The following is a 19,724-nucleotide window of genomic DNA, read 5'->3' as shown; positions in this document are numbered from 1 at the left end:
TTGGCTCAAAGTCTTTTGAGGTGGGTTTTGAAGGCTGCATAGGAGTTCACCATCGTGATTCTTCCTGCTGCCCTCTCCCTGTGAGTACCCGTCATGGACTCTGCCATCAAAGCCTCATCCAGACACCCGCCTGGGGCCCTGAGCTGTGTTAATAACATAAATAAACCATCTTTGTGTCCCTTCTATACTGGTCTTTGCTTGGGCTGTGCCCTGAAACGCCCTCCACTCGATCCCACCAGAACCCAGCCCAGCCCGAGCGCGTTCGGTAACGTCCGGAGCTCTCGGCAGTGTCACAAAGCTTTGGCCACGCCCCCTGGCTTCCGAGTGTCTCCGGCTATTTCCGGAACTAATCGCCTGCATCTGGGCTCCCGTTTGGGGTGTTTTCTCGTGTTCGTTCAGCTGTTTCCGGACGCTCTGGGCTGCCATGGAAACGCTGTCAACCCCAAGCTCGTTCTCGGACTTCAGCTTATTCGGCTGTTCCCTGAAAAGCTCAGCTTTCTGTGGCGAGCCCTTTCCCCACTCCGCCGCCTCCTGTTCCCTAAGCTCGGGGTCGCCTCACCCACCCTCTGGACCTGTCCATGCTTCGGCAATTTCCCGAAGCTGGTGGTTACCTCTGGGTCTAAATTCCCAGGGCCTCATTTGAGATCGAGCACACTCGGTTCTTTCCAGAAGCCCTTCGCGGTCTCGGGGCTCAGCCTCTGTTCTGCCAGTCCTGCCGGAGCACGCTCGGCCATTTCAGAAATCACTCGGGTGTCTCCTAGCCCAGCCGAGCCCAGCCTCGGATCGCTCGTCTGACCCGATTGCGCTCGGCTATTTCCGGAAATCATCGGCTATCTCGGGGCACCCGCTACCCTCCAGTCCCGCGGGAGTACGTTCGGCTCTTTCCGGAATCAGTCGGGCGTCCCCAGGCTCCGCCTCTGCCTCGCTTCCCCGCGCGGCCCGAATACGCTCGGCCTTTTCCGCCGGGGGCGGGCCCGGCCGTTCGGAACCGCGGCGGCGGCGGCGGAGGCGGGGATCCCGCGGCTGCGGCGACGGCGGCCGCGGTGGAGCCACGGGTCGTGCTCCGCTCGGCGTGACGGCGGCCGCGGCGGCGGTGGCGGCCGCGACCAGGTGAGTCCAGGCCGGCCAGGGTGGCCGGCGGGGCTGGGGTGTGCTCCAGCGCGGGGCGCCCGGGCAGAGTGGGGCCCGGGTGGAAGCCAGAACGCGAGCGCGGGGCGGTAGGGGGCCCGCGGGGACTGGGGCCGCGGGAGCGGGAGGCCTCTGGCTCGACCTGCAGCGGTGCAGCCTGCCCCGGACGGTGGGCGCGGATCGGGGGCCCCGGGCAGAGATGGGGGGCTGGAGCCGCGGCCCCGAGTGGAGGGAGGCCCTGCCGGGAGCGGGGTGTCAAGCACTGAGGGGCGCCCAGGCATTGTGTGGAGGAGAGTGGGGTGCAGGAGGGTCGGGGGTCGACTCCACTTCCGGGCCCCGGGCCGGGCTGCGGGGTCCACGCAGGCCCGCGTGCGAGTCCCAGCACGCGTGAGCGCGCAGGCCCTGCGTCCCCGCGCCGAGCCCCCAGCCAGGCCCGGCCCCTCCGCCCGCCTCTTGGATTCGGCGAGCGCTGGTGCCCCGGCGCGCACACCAGGGCATGTGCAAACGTGTGCAGACGCCGGGGCGCGGAGGCGGGCAGGCAAGCGGATCCGGGCGTTTTCCTGGACGTCCCCTCTCTGCGCCTCCGTTTCCCCACCTGTAGAATGGGGTACGGGGGCCAGGGAGCGGGTAAGTTGGGGCGCCCCGGAATGTGGAGCCTCTGCTCCCTACTCGGGGCTCCCTGCGGTCGGGGGATAGCCCCGACCCTCTCCCTGGCACTCGAGGCCGGCTTTTTTAAAGCCACCCTGAGCTCTTGCAAGCAGCCTTTCGCTGTCAAGCCTTTGCGTGTGCGGTTACCTCTGGCCAGTGCCCCCTCCTGTCCCCTGTGAGGACCCGCCCTCTGGGAAAGCACCTCCCCCACCCCCGACCTCTCAGGAGAGCTGAGCCTGCAGGGCCCAGGCTGGGAACGCGTCCGTGCGGGCTCCGTCTCCCCAGCTGGGGGCTCCCTGAGAGTGATCGTCGCCCCGCATCCAGCGGCCGCCCCCTTGGCAGCCGAAGTGCCCTCCTCCCATCCACCCTCTCCTGGCTCCGTGTCTACCCTGGAGCTAAGGCCTCCTCGGCCTCCCACCGACCCCCTCATGTTTTGAACACCTACTGTGGGCCCTGCGCTGAGCCGGCCGTTGACCCCCTGTCCACTCCTCCCCTGCAGAGACCAGAGATCCGTTTGCTTGGACGGGCCTCTGGGCGTTTGGCTGTGCAGGAACCACTGCTGGACCTCCTTTGTGCCCCTGCTGCCTCCTCCTGTGCTCTGCTGGCGCGCCCTCATCGGCGCTCCCACAGCACCCTGCGTGTCCCTGTCGCGCCTGCCCACTCTGGGTATGACTCTCTGGCCATGTGGCCGCTGCCTCCTCTCATCCATCCTGGGCCCTGAGGTTAGGGTCTGGGTTTTTGAGGCCTGGCTTCCTAGCCCACTGAGTGGTCCAACAAAGACCTCCCTGCTCGGAGCCTCAGTCTCCCCATGGCTGACGGGGGCAGTGAGCAGCTCTGCCCCCACACCCTGAGCGAGGGCTCTTTTCGAACCCACTTGGCAGCTGGGGGGAGGCCAGAGAGGGGCAGGGACTGGCCGAGGTTACCCGGTGAGTCAGGGGATGCCCGCCCGGGGTTGGGCCCATCTCTGAGTTGGGGGTGGGAGGAGCCCAACCTTGCTGAGGCTGCCCTTTGGTCTCCCCTAGGTCGGCGTCCCAGCAGAGCATGGTGACAGCCTGTGTCCTCGGCCCCCTCGTCTGGCGCAGCCGGAAGAGCCGCCAGCCTCAGGAGCCGATGGCCCCTCATGGGAGGGAGTGAGCAGCCTGGCCCGGCCCTACAGACTGAGGGGGGACGCAGCAGCTGAGTGACCTGAGACCGCGCTGCCGACCCCCTCCCACCAGTTGACGAATGGTGGGCGGAGCAACGAGTGACCCTTGTCAGGGTCGTGGAATAATGGTGGGAAGCAAGGCGTGAGTGTCCCCCATGGTCACCTGTTAACTTCTTGGTGGAAATAGAGGTCTGAGCACCCCAAGCCAGCCCAGTGGACCCTCCCGGCCCCTGCCCTGCTGATGGGGCCACTGGGGCCCTGAGCAGCCGCCTGACCATCCCCACCACACCCTGCCCGGCCATGGCTGGCGCTGAAGGCTTCCAATACCGTGCACTCTACCGGTTCCGCCGGGAGCGGCCGGAGGACCTAGAGCTGCTGCCGGGCGACGTGCTGGTGGTGAGCCGGGCAGCCTTGCAGGCACTGGGCGTGGCTGAGGGCAGCGAGCGCTGCCCGCAGAGTGTGGGCTGGATGCCTGGCCTCAACGAGCGCACGCGGCAGCGTGGTGACTTCCCCGGCACCTACGTCGAGTTCCTGGGACCCGTGGCCCTGGCCCGGCCTGGCCCTCGCCCCCGAGGCCCCCGGCCACTGCCCGCCAGGCCCCGAGATTGGCCCCCTGAGCCAGGTGAGCAGGAGGTAGGGGCCCTGGTAGGGGTGCGGGTGGAGGGGTCCCCTTGGACCCTCAGTTTCCTCTTCTTTCCAGTGAGGCAGTGGTGCCTCTTCCAGCGGAAGAGGAATAAGGACATTTGGTCGGTCGACAAGTGTTGACTGCACTGCTGTCAAGGGTTGGGCACAGGTCACAGGGACACTGGGAACACAGCAGTGGACACAAAGCCTGGCCCTGCCCTCATGGGGTTTCTGGGTCAAGAAGTGACAAGAATGTGATTAGGTGACAACAAATGCTGTGAGGAAGAAGCCTCTCGTGGGGAGAGCTGGAAGTGAAGGGCTCCAGGCAGCGGGCACAGCAAGGGCAAAGGCCAGGAGGTGGGAATGTCATGGCAGGGTCCAGGAACAGCCAGCAGGCAGAGCGAGCAAGAAGGGGCTGCCAACAGGGACGGAGCCTTGGAGACTTCATGCGAGTCGCTTTGAAGACAATACTCCTCCCTGGTAGGATTCAGAGGCTCAATTTAGCTTCATCCTGTGGTTTGCCGACAGGGTCCCTTGAGGAACCCCCTTTGTTACCCCGATTTTACCCGGTTTCCAAACTGAAGGGAGCCACAAGGCCGAAAGAGGGTGGGATGCTCAGTCGAGGCCACGCAGCACAGTGGGGGGTGAGGACCCCACATCCCGCCCCACAGACGCTCGGCCAGCCCCACTGCCAGGGGTGTGCAGGGAGTGGAGAACGGAGGACACCAAGCACGTGCTGAAGCCGCTGGGCAGGGAAACCGAGGCACAGGGTGTGGGGAGGGGCTGCTGAGTGCTGAGCACCCTGTGTGGTCTGCTCCAGCCCCCCAGCAGCCCGTGAGGCCCCGTGTACAGACGGGAGGCCACAGTGCACAGTGCCACTCACGTGGGTCACTCACCCATTAAGGCCAAGGACCTGGAGGCACCGTGGCCACGACCGATGGCCTGCCTGGTTTTGTGCTAGAGGGACACTGATGCCCAAGGGTCAGGCCTGAGTCCCACGGCCTGGGGTGGACGGGGGTGCTGAGGCGGCGTGGCACTGGCTTGGGCCTTCCTTGCAGCATCTGGCGTCTCCGGGGCCCGGCCTGCGTCCTGCCTCGGCCTGGAGGAGGCCCCATCCGGGCTCCCAGCCAGAATCTGCCTCTCCCCCTGGTAACAGCCGCCTCCCTCCTCTGCCTGGCCTGGGTCCAGCCACCACACGTCCCCACTCAGGGCAGCCGCCCGGCCCTGCTCTCCAAATCTTCCAGAGCTCTGTGCCGTCGGTTGGGGCCGGCCGTCTCCAGGCCTCAGTTTCCTCATCTGGAAACGGGGAGGACAGGTCTTGCGCCTTCAGGCCCGGCCCCTCTGGGACGCTGAGACCACCGAACACGCTGGGCTGCCCGCGACGCCTCCATTCAGCCCCTCGCAGGGAGCTGGTGCAGACGCAGTGTGGCCCGGGCCTCCTCGTGGCTGTGCACCCTGGGGGCGGTCGCCCCCTCTCTGAGCTTTAGTTCCTCGTCTGTAAAACGGGGGCCGCCTGTTCTGATGCGACCGCCCTCCCTGTTTTGCAAACTGGTCACAGGCAATCTCAGAGTTGAGTTCCAGAACCACGGCCACCGCCCCCCACCCCCACCCCCTGCCAGGCCTTCACCCACCTCCTCTCCCCTTGTTCTTTGACTTCTTTTTTTGGCGTTTTCGACGCAGCTGGGCCTTTTTCCAGCTTACGGTGCCACCTGGCGCATCACTCAGGGAGGCCCTGCAGGCCCCGGCTTGCCCCTGCCATGTGCCAGGGCGTCCCTGCCGAGGGCCAGAGCGCATCAGATGGTGGCCACACCGGCAGAGCCTGAACACAAAGGGCCTGTGGAGGGAGACAAAGGGCCAGGGGCTGGGCCCCAGGAGGTCCTGGCGCCCGCTGGGAGCAGTTTCAGCTTTTTAAAAATGCAGAAAATAATTTTTTGTGTGTGTGAGGAAGATCAGCCCTGAGCTAACATCCATGCTAATCCTCTTTTTTTTTTTGCTGAGGAAGACCAGCTCTGAGCTAACATCTATTGCCAATCCTCCTCCTTTTTTCCCCCCAAAGCCCCAGTAGATAGTTGTATGTCATAGTTGCACATCCTTCTAGTTGCTGTATGTGGGACATGGCCTCAGCATGGCTGGAGAAGCGGTGCGTCGGTGCGCGCCTGGGATCCGAACCCGGGCTGCCAGCAGCGGAGCGCGCGCACTTAACCGCTAAGCCACTGGGCCGGCCTGGGAAAATAATTTTTTAAAAGCAAAATGACTTAGAAAATGGAGAAAGGACCTTGGAATAAGGTGTTCTGACCCGGACAGGGATATTTTCTATTTGTTCTTTGAACCACTTGGTGGTTCCCACTAAGAGGGGAGAAATGACACCATCAGCCATTTTCTCAGATAAGGAAACTGAGGCCCCAAGAGGGCGAGTCCTGTGCCCGAGGTTGCATGCGAGCAGTGGCGGAGCCGGAAACCTGCTGTGTGGTGTCCCGGGGCTGCTGTGAGGAACCCCCACAAACCGGCGCTTCACAAGACAAGAGCTGCTGCTCTCACGCTCCCGAGGCTCGAGGGAGGAGCCTGCCTGGCTTCTTCCAGTGTCTGGGGCCCCAGGTGTTCCTTGGCTTGTGGCCGCGTCACCCCAGTCCCTGCCTCTGTTTTCGCATGGCCTTCTCTTATCGAGACACCAGTTGGCGGACTGGTGGCCCTGAATCCATGATCTCATCTCAAAATCCTTACCTAATTTATAGCTGCAAGGACCCCATTTCTAAATAAGGTTACTCTCACAGGTACCAGGGATTAGAATGTGAACATATCATTTGGAGGGACATTACTATATCTGGTCTCAGAAGCTTTGTGAACTGGTATCTTAACCCAGAAAGTTGTTTCCCACCAGCTCGGCCGTCCCAGCCCCACCAGCAGGACCTCTGGCTTCCCCAGGGTGCTGGTCCACGTGCCAGGCACTTGCCTGAGCCGGGCCCTGCCCGGAGCCTCCGGAGCTGAGATGCAGCAGGCAGAGAGAGGGGCTGGTTTCCACCCAGGGGCCCCACCAACATGCTGTCCCCTCTTGCCAGGCCTCACACTCTCCGACCTGCCCGAGCAGTTCTCGCCGCCTGATGCGGCGCCCCCCATCCTGGTGAAGCTCGTGGAAGCCATTGAGCAGACAGGTGAGCCTCGGCCTGGCTGCAGCCTCTGGATTCTGCTTGCTTACCTCCGGTGATGGGCGACTCCTCCCGGCACAGGGCTGCGGGGCTCACTCTGCCGGGGAGGAGGCCGAGCCTGCATGCCCTGGGCCTCCAGGTTGAAGTGGGGGAAGGAGTGACTCCCAGGGGGCTGGGAATGTGGACCCCGACCCCACCACTGCATGCGCCGTGCCCTCTGCTCTCGTCTCTGGGAGGCTGAGAGATGAGAATCTCATCACCCCAGGCCCCCACGCGGTCGGCGCAGCATTTGAGAGCCGGTCTCGCCACCCTTCCCTTCCCCAGGGCTAGACGGCGAGTCCCTCTACAGGCCGGAGCCGCCCGCCCCGCGCGCAGGTGAGGGGAGCTTCCCGGGCGGGGGGGAGGCGGCGCCGGCCGGCTCACGCGCGTGTCCCCCGCACCGCAGACTGGTCCCTGAGCGACGTGGAGCAGTGGGACGCGGCCGCCCTGTCAGACGGCGTCAAGGGCTTCCTGCTGGCGCTGCCCGCGCCCCTCGTGACGCCCGAGGCGGCGGCCGAGGCGCACCGGGCCCTGCGGGGTGAGCGGCGCGGTGGTCCCGGCTGGGGCGGGGTGGGGCGGGCGGACGGGGTGCCGGCTCACCCCGCCCGGCCGTGTGTCCGCAGAGGCTGCGGGGCCCGTGGGGCCGGCGCTGGAGCCGCCGACGCTGCCGCTGCACCGCGCGCTCACGCTGCGCTTCCTGCTCCAGCACCTGGGCCGCCTGGCCCGGCGCGCCCCGACCCCGGCCCCGCCGTGCGCGCCCTGGGCGCCGCCTTTGGGCCGCTGCTGCTGCGCGCGCCGCCGCCCTCGCCGCCAGGGGGCGCGCCCGACGGGTGAGCCGGCCGCGCGGGGGCGGGGCCTCGGCCGAGGGGTGGGGGCGTGGCTTAGGTGGAGGACGGGCCGCAGGCTGGGCCAGGGCGGGGTGCGGACCGGGCGGAGGACTGTGGACAGGGCGGCAAAGACAACGGGCCGGGGACCCGGGCTCCAGGAAGACCCCAGTAGGGCTTGGGACGCTGGGTGAGGGGGCCCAGACCAGAGGGGAGGCCCGTGGGTGGTGTCTGCCCCTTGGCTTCTGCTTCTGCCACTCTAGATGCTGTACTCCTCTTCGTTTGTTGTATGAGCATTTATTGAGCGCTTACTGCATACACACAAATAAGAGTTGGCCTCCCATGGCTGCCTGCGACATCTGCTCTTCTTCCCTGCACTTGCTTTCACGTTTGCCTGCCCCGCCAGGCATGCCAGCACGTGCACAACTGCGGGCATACCAGGCCCTACTCAGTGCTCACACACTCCCCTTCCCCCTAGGACTGAGGCCGGCCCGGACTTCCCAGGGCTGCTGGTGGAGAAGTTACTTCAGGAACATCTGGAGGAGCAGGAGGTAGCACCCCCAGGTGACCCCCCCTTGTATTATTTCTTACTGTTGGGGGCCATGAATGCCCGTATCAGCAGGCTCGGTTGCAGTGGGAGCTGGTCACAGTATACAGTCGGTGCTCAATGTGCGTCTGTTTTCCTGTCCCCCAGCTCTGCCGCCTAAACCCCCCAAGGCAAAGCCGGGCCCCACAGGCCTGGCCAATGGGGGGAGCCCGCCCTCCCTGCAGGACGCTGAGTGGTACTGGGGCGACATCTCCAGGTAGGGCTGTGGGGTGGGGCCGCGTGGTAGGCAGTGCCTGAAGGACGGTCTCAGGGTGGGTGGCCCCAATCCTGGGTGTCCCCACAGGGAGGAGGTGAACGAGAAACTCCGGGACACGCCTGACGGCACCTTTCTGGTCCGAGACGCCTCCAGCAAGATCCAGGGGGAGTACACGCTGACCCTCAGGTGGGGCTGTCCCTCCAGGGCTGACTGCGGGGAGGGTCCCGAGGTCGGAGGGCCGCGTGCGCCATCCGGGCACTGACCGCCCCGCCCCCCGCCGCCCCTAGGAAGGGCGGGAACAACAAGCTGATCAAAGTCTTCCACCGCGACGGGCACTACGGCTTCTCGGAGCCGCTGACCTTCTGCTCCGTGGTGGACCTCATCACCCACTACCGCCACGAGTCGCTGGCCCAGTACAACGCCAAGCTGGACACGCGGCTGCTCTACCCCGTGTCCAAATACCAGCAGGTCCGCTCCGGGGGCAGCCGGGGAGGGCAGCGCCTGGCCGGCCCGGGCCTCGGACTCCCAGGCAGCCCTCTGACGGCACCGGTGTGTCCCCAGGACCAGGTTGTCAAGGAGGACAGCGTGGAGGCGGTGGGCGCCCAGCTCAGGGTCTACCACCAGCAGTACCAGGACAAGAGCCGCGAGTACGACCAGCTCTACGAGGAGTACACGCGCACCTCCCAGGTACCGCGAGACCTGGGCTCCGCCCTCGACACAGAGCGGGAGACGCGCGTGGTGTAGAGACAACCGCGGAGAGGGCGCCCACGGCCTCCCAGGAGCCGTCAGGCTGGGCTGTGGGAGGTGGCTCAGTGAAGCCTCTGCGTCTCTCTGTGCCTCAGTTTCCCCATCTGTAAACTGGAATCATGGGTCTTAATTACCTATTCACCCCTTTCAGCCTGGGTGTTACTCAAAGTGATGATCACCCGACGGAGGATCGGCAGGGGCAGAGGGTCCTGGGAGCGTGGGAAAGAGTAGCCTGCTGGAAACAGGGAAGGGGGAGGTGTTACCACTCAAGGACGGGGGTTAATAAGTTTTTTTTGTGAGTTGAGGTGCAACTTATTCAGATGGAACGTCCTGCCTCGGGGCAGGGGATTTCTCAGTCTCCCTCCTTTACTGATGGGTCAGCCCGGGCTGTGAATGGATAAGATGCCTGTCTGGGGTCAGTTAGGAACATTGTGACCTTGGAAATGACTTAGGCCCCTGAGCTTCAGTTTCCCCATTAATAGTTCTGACTTTGTAGGAGGCTATTGGTAGGTTCTGTGAGATGATGCATGGAAAGTGCTCAGTGCATCTGCCCTGAGAAGGAGCCCCATGAACTGTAGCAACTAGATTTATCATAAATTCTCAGCAGTGCTAACAGATTCAGGTGTTTGTAAGGTGCCCAAAGGAGGATCTAAAGGAAGAGTGGGTTTGGGCAGTGGGGCTTTGAGGGCTGAATAGGAGTTCATTTGGTGCAGCAGGAGCTTCCTCAAGCTGGTGGAGGGAACAGCTTGAGTTGAGCAAAGTCTCCATATCAGAGTTGAGATCTGCCTTCACCCCTCATGAGAGACTAGTGGGGAATCCCAGGACGTGCTAAGATTCACCCCCTCCTCCAGGAATTGCAGATGAAGCGCACAGCAATTGAAGCTTTCAATGAGACCATTAAGATCTTTGAAGAGCAGGGCCAGACGCAAGAGAAGTGCAGCAAGGAGTATCTGGAGCGCTTCCGGCGTGAGGGCAATGAGAAAGAGATGCAAAGGTGAGTCTGGCTCCTCTGTGCTGCCCTACCTGGACCTGGCACAGTACAAATGGGAAAAAAGGAAACGGGGGGGGGGGCAGCCTGGGTTCCAGGCAGAGGGAGGGTCAGTTGAAATGGGCTTTGAAGGATGAATAGGAGTTTACCAGAAAGAACTCGGAAACAGCATGTGCAAGGGCCTAGAGTTTGAGAGCCGTCTGAGGCCTCTGAGCTGCTCCTCCCACAGGATCCTGCTGAACTCAGAGCGGCTCAAATCCCGCATCGCTGAGATCCACGAGAGCCGCACGAAGCTGGAGCAGGAGCTGCGGGCACAGGCCGCAGACAACCGGGAGATCGACAAACGCATGAACAGCCTCAAGCCAGACCTCATGCAGCTGCGCAAGATCCGAGACCAGTACCTCGTGTGAGTGTCTGGCTCTGCGCTCGCTCGCGGCCCGTCTCCAGCCCTGAGCCCCTCGGCCGCCCTTGAGCCCCTTCCCTTTGGGGCAGGCCCCTCCTGGCTCCTCGGAAGGGCTCCCGCGGGGCCGGGTCCCCCCACGAATGCCGACTGCAGCCCCCGTGCGCTGACCCTGCGGACCCCCCCGGGCCCTCCCGTGGCCGGCGCTGTGCCGAGCGCGGCACGCGGTAGCTCGCGCTGTTCTCCCGGAGGCCTTGTGAGGTTCCCCCGTTACTCGGGGAAATGCGGTAAGGCCTTGCGTGGAGGGCACTTTCCCGGGCTCAGTCAGTGTTACTGAACAGAATAAACGGGGTTCCCTGGCAGAGCCTGACCCTTTGTGGCAACTGGGGGTGTCGCACCCGGAGCCTGCATTCCTAGGTCAGCCCCGGTTTCCAGCCAGGCTGCACTGGCTGACGGTGGGTTCGGGCTCCGGCTCGCCCTCCCTGTGCTGCAGCCTCCCATCCCCGACCAGTGGGGTGGCACGAGCCCACCTTTTCTCTCCCTGCAGGTGGCTCACCCAGAAAGGCGCCCGGCAGAAGAAAATCAACGAGTGGTTGGGGATCAAAAACGAGACTGAGGAGTGAGTGACCACCTGGAGGGGACAGGGAGGGCTTCCCAGAGGAGGAGCCATTTTTGGTGGGTTTTGCAGAATGAGTAGGAGTTCACCAGGGAGGGAGCGCTGTCCAGGTAGGGGAGCCTCGGAGGCTGGCAAGTCAGTGACTAGGGCCCCTTCCTGCCTCCCGCACAGCCAGTATGCGCTCATGGACGAGGAGGATGACCTCCCCCACCACGAGGAACGCACGTGGTATGTGGGCAAGATCAACCGCACGCAGGCTGAAGAAATGCTGAGTGGCAAGCGGGATGGTACTTTCCTCATCCGAGAAAGCAGCCAGCGGGGCTGCTACGCCTGCTCTGTGGTGTGAGTGCCTGGGTGGTGGGGGCACTGGAGGGGTGAGGGGTTCTCTGTTCCTTCCGAGAGCTCTCACTGAGCGCCTACTGTGTGCTAGGCCTTGGGAAGAAGCCCCCTACGGCTGCCACGGGGCCAAGGGGTTGTCAGGGGCAGGGGAGGAAGCCAGGACAGTGTGCAGGCCGGAGGCGGTGGGGTCTGGACGGGGTCAGAATTCAGGAAATGGAGAAAGGCGACTCCCCAGCGTGAGCGCGCAACGGGTACCTGACGGAGGGAGCCGCCGGGCTCTCCCAGCGGGGCCACCTAACCGGCCGCTGGCCCGCGCCCGCAGGGTGGACGGCGACACCAAGCACTGCGTCATCTACCGCACGGCCACGGGCTTCGGCTTCGCGGAGCCCTACAACCTGTACGGCTCGCTGCGGGAGCTGGTGCTGCACTACCAGCACACGTCGCTGCTGCAGCACAACGACGCGCTGGCCGTCACGCTCGCCCACCCCGTGCGCGCGCCCGCGCCCGCGCCCGCGCCCGCCGGCCGCTGAGCGGAGCCGCCCGGCCGGCCTCTCCGCCCTCGTCTGCACCCTCCGCTCGTCTCCGCGGCTGCCTGTCTCTCCATCCCTCTCACCGAGTCTCCCTGTCTCTCCCCGTCACTCTTTCTGTCCCCGTCTCTCTGTCCTTCTGTCTCCTTTTTCCTCCCTGTCTCTCTCGGTCTCTGTTCCTGCCTCCCCCGCCTCAGACCCCCTCCCCCGCCTCAGACCCCCTCCCCCACGGACACTGCCCTCCCCGGGGTTCTGGCCACTTCCGACCCCGGGGTCCTGGAAGCCCCTGAAGCCCCACCTCGCTGCACCTGCCATGTTTACAGAAGCCCCTGGGCTGCACGGCCCCAGCCTGGGCACCCCGATTTTTAAGCCATAGACCTGGGGTCAGGGCAGGAAGGAACTTCGCTCGGCCGCTTCCCAGAACCCCGGCTGTGACATTTGGGGCTGGGCGGGTGGCTGGGCGGGACCCGCCCCACAGACCCCAACTTCCCCTCCAAACCCTGAAGTGAAACCTGCCCCCGGGTTATCCCCACAATGGGGCTGCTGCCGAGAAGTCCCCTCCAAAAAAGAAAATAATTAAAAATAAACCTGTGAGCCAGCCCCATGGGGCCCCAGGCCCTCCGGGCTCGGCTGCCGGCACCCTGGGGTGCTGGGCGCAGCACTGCCTGCTGAGGCGAGGCCTCCTGATCATGTTGGTTCTGATTTTACTTGTCCCTGACTGTAAAGCCCCCTTTTCTCTCCTCTTTTGGGACGAGAGCCCTGGTTTTCTACACATCCTGCGGCCCCCGCCTGCCTGCCCGGCTGGGCGGTGGCGGGTTTTGTATGGTACGTTGATACTGATCCCAACATAAAACCTTGAACACGAGGTGTGCTTCTCTTGTCAGCAGTGGGGTTTCTCCGCAGCCGCTGTGCACCGGGCTCGTATTTCCCGAGTCACGACGTGCTGGGCGCCTATGAGGGCTGACACCCCGCTCCAGCTTAGCTGCTCATGTCCAGAGCAGTTGAGAGACCGGCCCCGGGTCACACAGCAGAGAGGCTCAGTCCTGAGCTGTGCCCTATACAGTGGCCTGCTGGGGGGACCCAGGCCCCGGCCCAGCTCCTCGCTGCTCCAGGCTGGCCTCCCCAGGTCTGAGTCCCGGCTCTCAGCCACCAGCCAGGCCCTCAGGAAAGTCATCTCCCTTATGATGTGCAGTTTCCTTGTTGCCACGTGCAGTCAATAGTCAAGAGCCCCTCCCATGCTACCCAGAGGGGTCTCCCGTGTCCTTGATGCCCTCAGTGCCAGCCCCCCCCCCGCTGCCCCTCCGCTGATGCCCTCTTTCCACACCTGGCCCTGACACTCACCACTAGGTCCCAGGGGACACTGCGCTGGGTCCTCACGGAATCTTTGACCTGGATTCCTATTCCCCATCCCCCCACAAAGGTCCCTGTCCCTTGGCCCTCCCCCAGGGCTGGGAACCTTCTGTCCTCACCCCTCCCCCCCACAGCACCTGTCAGGGCCCTCCATGCCTGGGGCCACCCAGGGTGAATGACCTAGCGAAGCGGCCATCTGACCCTCCCTTGGCCTCAGAGTCCCCAAGCCTTCCCAGGCACTGGGAGCGGGGCCCCACTGGATGCCCAATCAGGGGGCATCCCATAAATAATTCCAGCCCAGATGTGCCTCCTGTAGTCGTCACCCACTGCCTGGGCAGTCATAGGATAAAGGACTCCTTCTTGGTCCCAGGACCCCAGCCAGGCTGAGACTGGAGACAGAAGATAGCCCACACAGCGTCTGGCCAGTGCCTGCACCAACCACCAGCTGTGTTTCCTTGGGAACGCTGCCTCCTTTCTCTGATCCTCAGTTTCCTCTTACCAAGTGGGGTCAGTACCCCAACTGGATGTGTCTGAGGGTTCCCTGATCAAATGGGCGGGGTTGCGGTTACGAATACGTCCAGTGGGGCTGGTGCTTCGGAACCACTGGAGAAGTTGGAGCAATTACATTTGTTGGTGTTCCTTCCGGCCTGCCCAGCACAGGGCAAGCACACTTGACTCCCTAGAGCCATGTTGTGTGGTCTCACCGAGGCTTCACGAAGGAAATGGGTTTTGTGAAGGGTCCAAAGGGGCAAGATGGGGGGATCATCCAGCCACGGGACTCAGGGAAAGCCCGGCTCCCCAACCTGCTGCTGTCAATGTGCACATGCAGACTGGGGCTCCCCCAGAGCTGGGGGTACGGCTGCAGAGCTGGGGCTCGGCTGTGTTCCAGGCTGGTGTGGGCGTTTCCTCCTGCAGGCTCCTGTCCCGTGTCGCGCCCCGCATCTGAGGCCCTGCAAAGTCAGTGCTGGGTTATCCCCAACACCCAGGCCTCCCTCCAGGCTCCCCTCTGGGCGGCCTCCACTGCTGTCCGCGTCAACACCTTCCCAAGTGCCCAGGCCCAGCTGTGGCCCAACCCAGCCTGGGGCAGCTCTCCCTCTGCCCCTGAGCCCTCCACGTTGGCTTTATTCCCCAAACCTCCCCATTCCCCCGCCCTAGGGGAGCTGAAGCTCCGTCACCCGAGGTGCCCGGCACAGTCCTGGGCAAAGCGACTCGGGCCGCGCTGACTCCCCCCGGTGTGGGCCCCGGGCGGCCATCCCCCGATGTACATCATACAGGCTTCAGGTCACTACTGCTCTACCCGTGGCTCCTCTCCCCTGCAGAGCTCACTGAGGGCCGGGATGCCCCCCACAAAGCCTGGCACAGTGGAAACAAGGAAGGCCAGCTCTCCTGGCCCAGCGGGGGGGGGGGGGGTGAGCCTGGAGAAGTGAGGCTCCCGTCCCTGCGCTGGCTTCTGCTTTCCTGCCCAGCTGCAGCCAAGCCTGAGTCAGCCAGGTGGGACGCCCTGGTGGGTCTGCGGCATCGGGGCTGGGGGCCTAAGAGGGGAGTTGGGAGTGAGGGGGGGATCCCAGGCTGCGGGGGGGGTGGGGGGGGGGTGGCACAGCGCTGCCCAGCCCCTGCCCTGCTCCCAGGCAGGGGATCACCCCCCATTAGAGCGCAAGGTGGGGAGGCAGGGTCCCCCGGCTAGGGAGGGGGCTGGGTCACCCTGGCCACCCCCAGAGGGATCCGTGGGCGCCTGGAGACCCTCCCATCTCTCTGCCCTGTGTCTCTGAAGCCCCCACCTCACCTCTACTCGGGGTGCTCTCCCCCCAGCGGCACGTGGCCAAACGTGGCCGTCTGCGGGCGGGGTGGGGCCTGGAGATTGGGGGCCCAGCACCTGGCGGGGGTGGGGGTGGGGGTGGGGTGGCGGGGGGAGACCAGAGACAGAGGTGGAGACACCTAGAGACGCAGCCCCGGCCCGAGGGGCGTGGGCACCGGGGGGGGCGGGTCCCGCCTGGGGGCTGGGCCACCGCCCGATTAAAGGCGGCTCCTTCCCCGAGCGCTGCTCTCGCCGCCGAACCTTCGTTCCCGCCGAGATGGCCTTGTCGCCGCTCCTGTCGCTCCTACCGCTGCTGCTGCTGCTGCTGCTGGAAGTCCCCGGGGCGGCGCGGGCGTCCCCGCGGGAAGCGCTCCCCGAGGGGGCGGCCGCCTGCAAGGTAGGGCCGGCGGGGCCGGGCCGGCTCCCCGACCCCCGGACTTAGCGGGCGGGACCGGGTCCGCAGCGGACGCCGCCCGCCCGGTGCCGAAAGCCCCTCTCCGCCGCCGGGCGCCGGGGCCTCGCAGAGTGGTTTCGCTCCCCCATCTCGCGTTGAGACGGTCAGCTGTCCCCCACCCTAGCCCAGCCCGTCCCGCCCGAGGGTGCATTGAGCACCTTCTGTGTACATCGGGGGCGGGAGTCGGGGGCTCCTCCTGTGGGCGGGGGGGCCCAGATCAGCTTGCCCACAGCCCCGGCGTTGGTCAGGCGCTGCTCACTGGGTGGCCTCCGGCCGGGGGGCTCGCGTGCGTCTGAGCGGAGCGCAGATGCCCGGGAGGCTGGGCCACTTGCTCGGGCCCCGCAGACTCGGCCGCCCGCCCTTCCTCAGCTGAAGCCGGAAGTCAGCACGTATTAGGCGCCGCCTCTGCAGTAGGCTCGGGACGGGTTCCCGCCGGCCCGTGAGAGCAAGAATAACTAAGGCGGCAGCGCGGGTGTAGGGCCTTGTTCAGCTCAGGGCCAAGGCTCTGGGGATGAAGTGGCAACAACTGAGCATGCATTAGTCGCCTGTGGTATGCACTTCTGAGAAGGCAGGATTGAGGGCCACGCCCAGAGATGTACATGCCTTGAGTCCTTACTGCATGCAGTGCCCCTAGGTGAGGAATTTCACCTAAGCTGGAGGAAAGCAAGAGCTGTGCATACATTAAGTGCCTACTGTTTGCAAGTCTTGTCACGTCCTTTTGCAGACAAACTGAGATTTAAGAAGATTTAGGGACACAATAAAGCCTTAGAGTCAGGATTCCACTTGGCAAGGTCTGGAAAGAGTGCAAGATGAAGCAGCTACTGTTTGCGGCTCCCTTTTTGCAGAGCCCACGCAGGGCTGCACTTCCTTCACGCGCCTTCCTCCCGCACAGGCTGGTGGCCTGTGCTTGCAGACGCCCCTCAGGAGGGCCGCCGCGCCGCCTGTCAACGTGAGTCTCTACTACGAGGCGCTGTGCCCCGGCTGCCGGGCCTTCCTGATCCGAGAGCTCTTCCCGACGTGGCTGATGGTCCTGGAGATCCTCAACGTCACGCTGGTGCCATATGGAAACGCCCAGGTGTGTGGGCCTGGGGGAGCCAGGGGCATGACCAGGAGGGCGCCGGGGATGCCAGCGCTCACCCGCCGCCTTGCAGGAACGAAACGTCAGCGGCAAGTGGGAGTTCACGTGCCAGCATGGCCTGGAGGAGTGCAAGCTGAACAAGGTGGAGGTGAGCGCCCAGGGCCCCAGGCGGGAGACCCCGGGGAAGGCTGCGTGCTGCCCGCGCCTCCATTTCATCACAGGTGCTTCACCACTTCCTTAGGGGACGCCTGGGAGTTTCCCAGAGTGATCTTGGGGTGCGCTAAGCCCCCTCACGTCCTTCCCACCCCTGACCCCCCCAGGCCTGCTTGTGGGACCAGCTGGAGAGGGATGCGGCTTTCCTGACCATTGTCTGCATCGAGGAAATGGATGACATGCAGGCAAATCTGAAGCCGGTGAGCAGTACCCCTCATTTGCCCTGGGTTGGGGGACCCTGGCCTTTCCTGCACCCGGACACACCCCGTTAAGTCCAGGCCCCAACTGCCACTTTCTGTGTAGCCTCAGGAAGACGGCCTCCTCTCTGGAAGCCTCCATCTCTGAATTGAGGGCACAAAGATCTTATGGGGGCGTGGGTAGATCAGACAGGGCTTCCTGGAGGAGGTGCCTCTGGGCTGGTCTACGATGAACAGGAATGTGCAGGGACACAGATGCTGAGCCTCCTCTGGGGTGTGGGGATGAGGGGACAGGCCCGCCTACTTCCCTGGAGGAGTAGGAAAATGAGCTTGCAGAGGACTGACTCGTGCCCTCATTGTTTATTCATTTATCAAACATCTGGGCCGCCCAAGAGATCTGAGCCACCCTGAGCCCCCCCAGACCTGCAGTCACAGTGGTGCTGGAGGAGTGCTGAGGAGGAGGAAGCATTCGGGAGATGCTGGGGAAGGAGGAGGAAGGGTTTTTCTGGCAGAGGGAACAGCGTGTACAGAAGCTCTGAGGACAGTGAGCCAGTGTGTAGGTCAGGGGCTGCAAGTGAGCTCTTACAGGAGGAAGGAGCAGCCTGAGCCCCGCTTCCCGGGCCGCATGTATCAAGTTAGGCACCTGCTATCTTTGGGTGTTGTCGTGCTGACCTAGACCCAACTGTCCCCTGCCACGGGTGAGGAAGCGGAAGCTTGGCGTGGGGGTATGGGGGGGACCGTTGGGGAGATAAGAGGGAGGAAGCTGGGGCAACAGCCCCGCTCACCGCCCCCCACCCAGTGCCTGCAGATCTATGCCCCGAAGGTGTCCCCAGACGCCATCATGGAGTGCGCGATGGGGGACCGCGGCTCGCAGCTCCTGCACATCAACGCGCAGCTCACAGACGCCCTGCAGCCGCCCCACGAGTACGTGCCCTGGGTCGTCGTCAACGGGGTAAGAACTCTCCTATGGCCGCCCCGGGCCGGGACCGGGTGACGGATGCCCATGTGGAGGAGGGCGGCAGGACCAGACTGGGGGCTGCTGGCCGCCCCTGCCGGCTGGGCGAGTGTTGGGTTGGCAGGTGGGGCTGTGTGACCTCCCGTCTTGCTTTGTGCAGAAACCCATGAAAGATGAGAGCCAGCTCCTGTACCTCGTCTGCCAGTTGTACCAGGTGAGTGGGACGGGGGTGGGGGTGCTGCTGGCGGGGCAGTCTCCTCCCGGGCCCAGCTCACCACCGTCTCCTCCAGGGCGAGAAGCCAGCCGTCTGCCGGCTCACGGCCAGCTCCCACAGGGAGGTCTGCTTCAAGTGACGCCTCACCGGGGGAGCCGAGGGAGGGGGAGCTCGATCCCGCCTCCCCTCGCCTCTCTGGTACTCGACTCTCACCAGCCACTGCTCAGCATCCAGCTGACACCTACACATTCCGTGAAGCCCAGAGTCAAGTTCCACCCCAAGAGCAAGAATCTTGCCCCGCTGGGAATGGTGCTACATTGAAACTAGCTTAATAAACACTTCTGGATGTTGTGATTCATTTGATAAGTCAGCAAATTTCTCTCTTCTGGACCTGGGCAAATGCTGGGACCCATGAGAGCCCCCTGTTCAGAGATGCAGAGCCAGGCAGACATCTCTAGTCCTGTGGTGTCAGCGATGGGCCAGAGGGAGAGACCACGTCTGGAGGAGCCCAGAGTGGGAGTGAAGGCTCTGCATAGGGAAGAAGGGCATTGGGGCTGAGGTTTTGAAGGGTGACTAGGAGTTCGTTAGGCAGGAACTACATTCAATAATTCAGCAAACATCCCTTGCCACCCCCTTTTGCTAACCACACACTGGGTGAAAATGGGCTGAGCCGGAGGATGGGAACTGGGGCCAGGCAAGACCAGAGGATGGGGCAGAGACCTTGTCTGGGGAGTTTTGAAGAATGTGTTCAGTTGGGGGGGGAATTGTGGTGTTCCGGGAAAGGGGAACAGAGTGTGCAAAGGCCAGCCAGGAGCAAAATCTGGAGCTAGAATGCCAGGCTGAGGCATCTGAGAACAACAGGGTGTGTTATAGGATAATTTTCAAGGAGGAAAACTCATATGATTCTCACACTGATGTGAAATGAATATGTGTTAACGATTGTATTTAATTCATGATTAGTGAGGGAAACTGGTCAGATGTTCAGAGGAGAATCCAAAGATCAGGCAGATTTGTAGATCAGGAATATTGAAATGATCGTGCAAATAGAGGCACAACTGACTTTCTCACAAAAGCGGGTGCAGTTGTTCCTTTTTTTACCCCCAGCTTTATTTTTTTTTTTGAAGTTTAATAATAGATTTTATTTAACCTGCTATATATCTGGTACATTATCATTTCAACATGTGATTGATATGAGAAATCTCAGTGAGATCGTGTATGTTCTTTTTTCATACTAAGTCTTCACTGGTGTGTATTTGACATGACAGCACATCTCAGCTCAGATTAACCACGTTCAAATGCTCAGCAGCCACAAGGGTTACTGATGACAGTTGGAGGAGAGGAAAAGTTATTTTCCGTCTACCCTGCTAGGTTCTGTGGCTGAGACCCCCTGATGGATAAATGACAAGCAATAGGATACATTGGAGTATGTGAGGAAGCCATTCGGTTGAAAACTAATTCGGCCTGACCTTGTTTTTCTGAAAGGGCCTGACGTGGCCTG

At 63.3% G+C, this 19,724-nt stretch overlaps 2 protein-coding genes and 1 pseudogene across 3 annotated transcripts; 2 read left to right on the top strand and 1 right to left on the bottom strand.

Annotated features, from left to right (window-relative positions):
• Window positions 1-25: 25 nt before the first annotated feature.
• Window positions 26-1,626, bottom strand: LOC147914653 (uncharacterized; annotated as a pseudogene).
• Window positions 1,008-12,835, top strand: PIK3R2 (phosphoinositide-3-kinase regulatory subunit 2). Its single transcript, XM_087443545.1, is given in 18 exon segments — window positions 1,008-1,110; window positions 2,276-2,442; window positions 2,799-3,542; window positions 6,601-6,693; window positions 7,012-7,062; window positions 7,133-7,264; window positions 7,350-7,460; window positions 7,463-7,556; window positions 8,029-8,114; window positions 8,245-8,353; window positions 8,441-8,539; window positions 8,641-8,821; window positions 8,915-9,040; window positions 9,952-10,094; window positions 10,318-10,494; window positions 11,036-11,107; window positions 11,276-11,446; window positions 11,766-12,835. Coding segments are annotated over 16 exon segments (2,175 nt in total). The 5' UTR covers window positions 1,008-1,110; window positions 2,276-2,442; window positions 2,799-3,220; the 3' UTR covers window positions 11,974-12,835.
• A 2,523-nt stretch (window positions 12,836-15,358) lies between these two features.
• Window positions 15,359-18,584, top strand: IFI30 (IFI30 lysosomal thiol reductase). Of its 2 annotated transcripts, none has more exons than XM_087443526.1 (7): window positions 15,359-15,512; window positions 16,462-16,644; window positions 16,721-16,795; window positions 16,968-17,060; window positions 17,866-18,009; window positions 18,173-18,226; window positions 18,303-18,584. In XM_087443526.1, the coding sequence occupies exons 1-7, from the start codon at window positions 15,393-15,395 to the stop codon at window positions 18,363-18,365; spliced, it is 732 nt and encodes a 243-aa protein (XP_087299652.1). In that variant the 5' UTR covers window positions 15,359-15,392; the 3' UTR covers window positions 18,366-18,584. The 2 variants fall into 2 exon arrangements, with proteins under 2 accessions (XP_087299652.1, XP_004423017.1); XM_004422960.3 differs by having other exon boundaries at window positions 17,857-18,009.
• Window positions 18,585-19,724: the final 1,140 nt, after the last annotated feature.

This window comes from Ceratotherium simum, chromosome 18 (assembly GCF_057802395.1).
Source record: "Ceratotherium simum simum isolate JZ-2026a chromosome 18, ASM5780239v1, whole genome shotgun sequence".
Lineage (NCBI taxonomy): Eukaryota > Metazoa > Chordata > Mammalia > Perissodactyla > Rhinocerotidae > Ceratotherium > Ceratotherium simum.
Note: the sequence above shows the minus strand (reverse complement) of the source record. Positions and strands in the feature narration are given on the sequence as shown.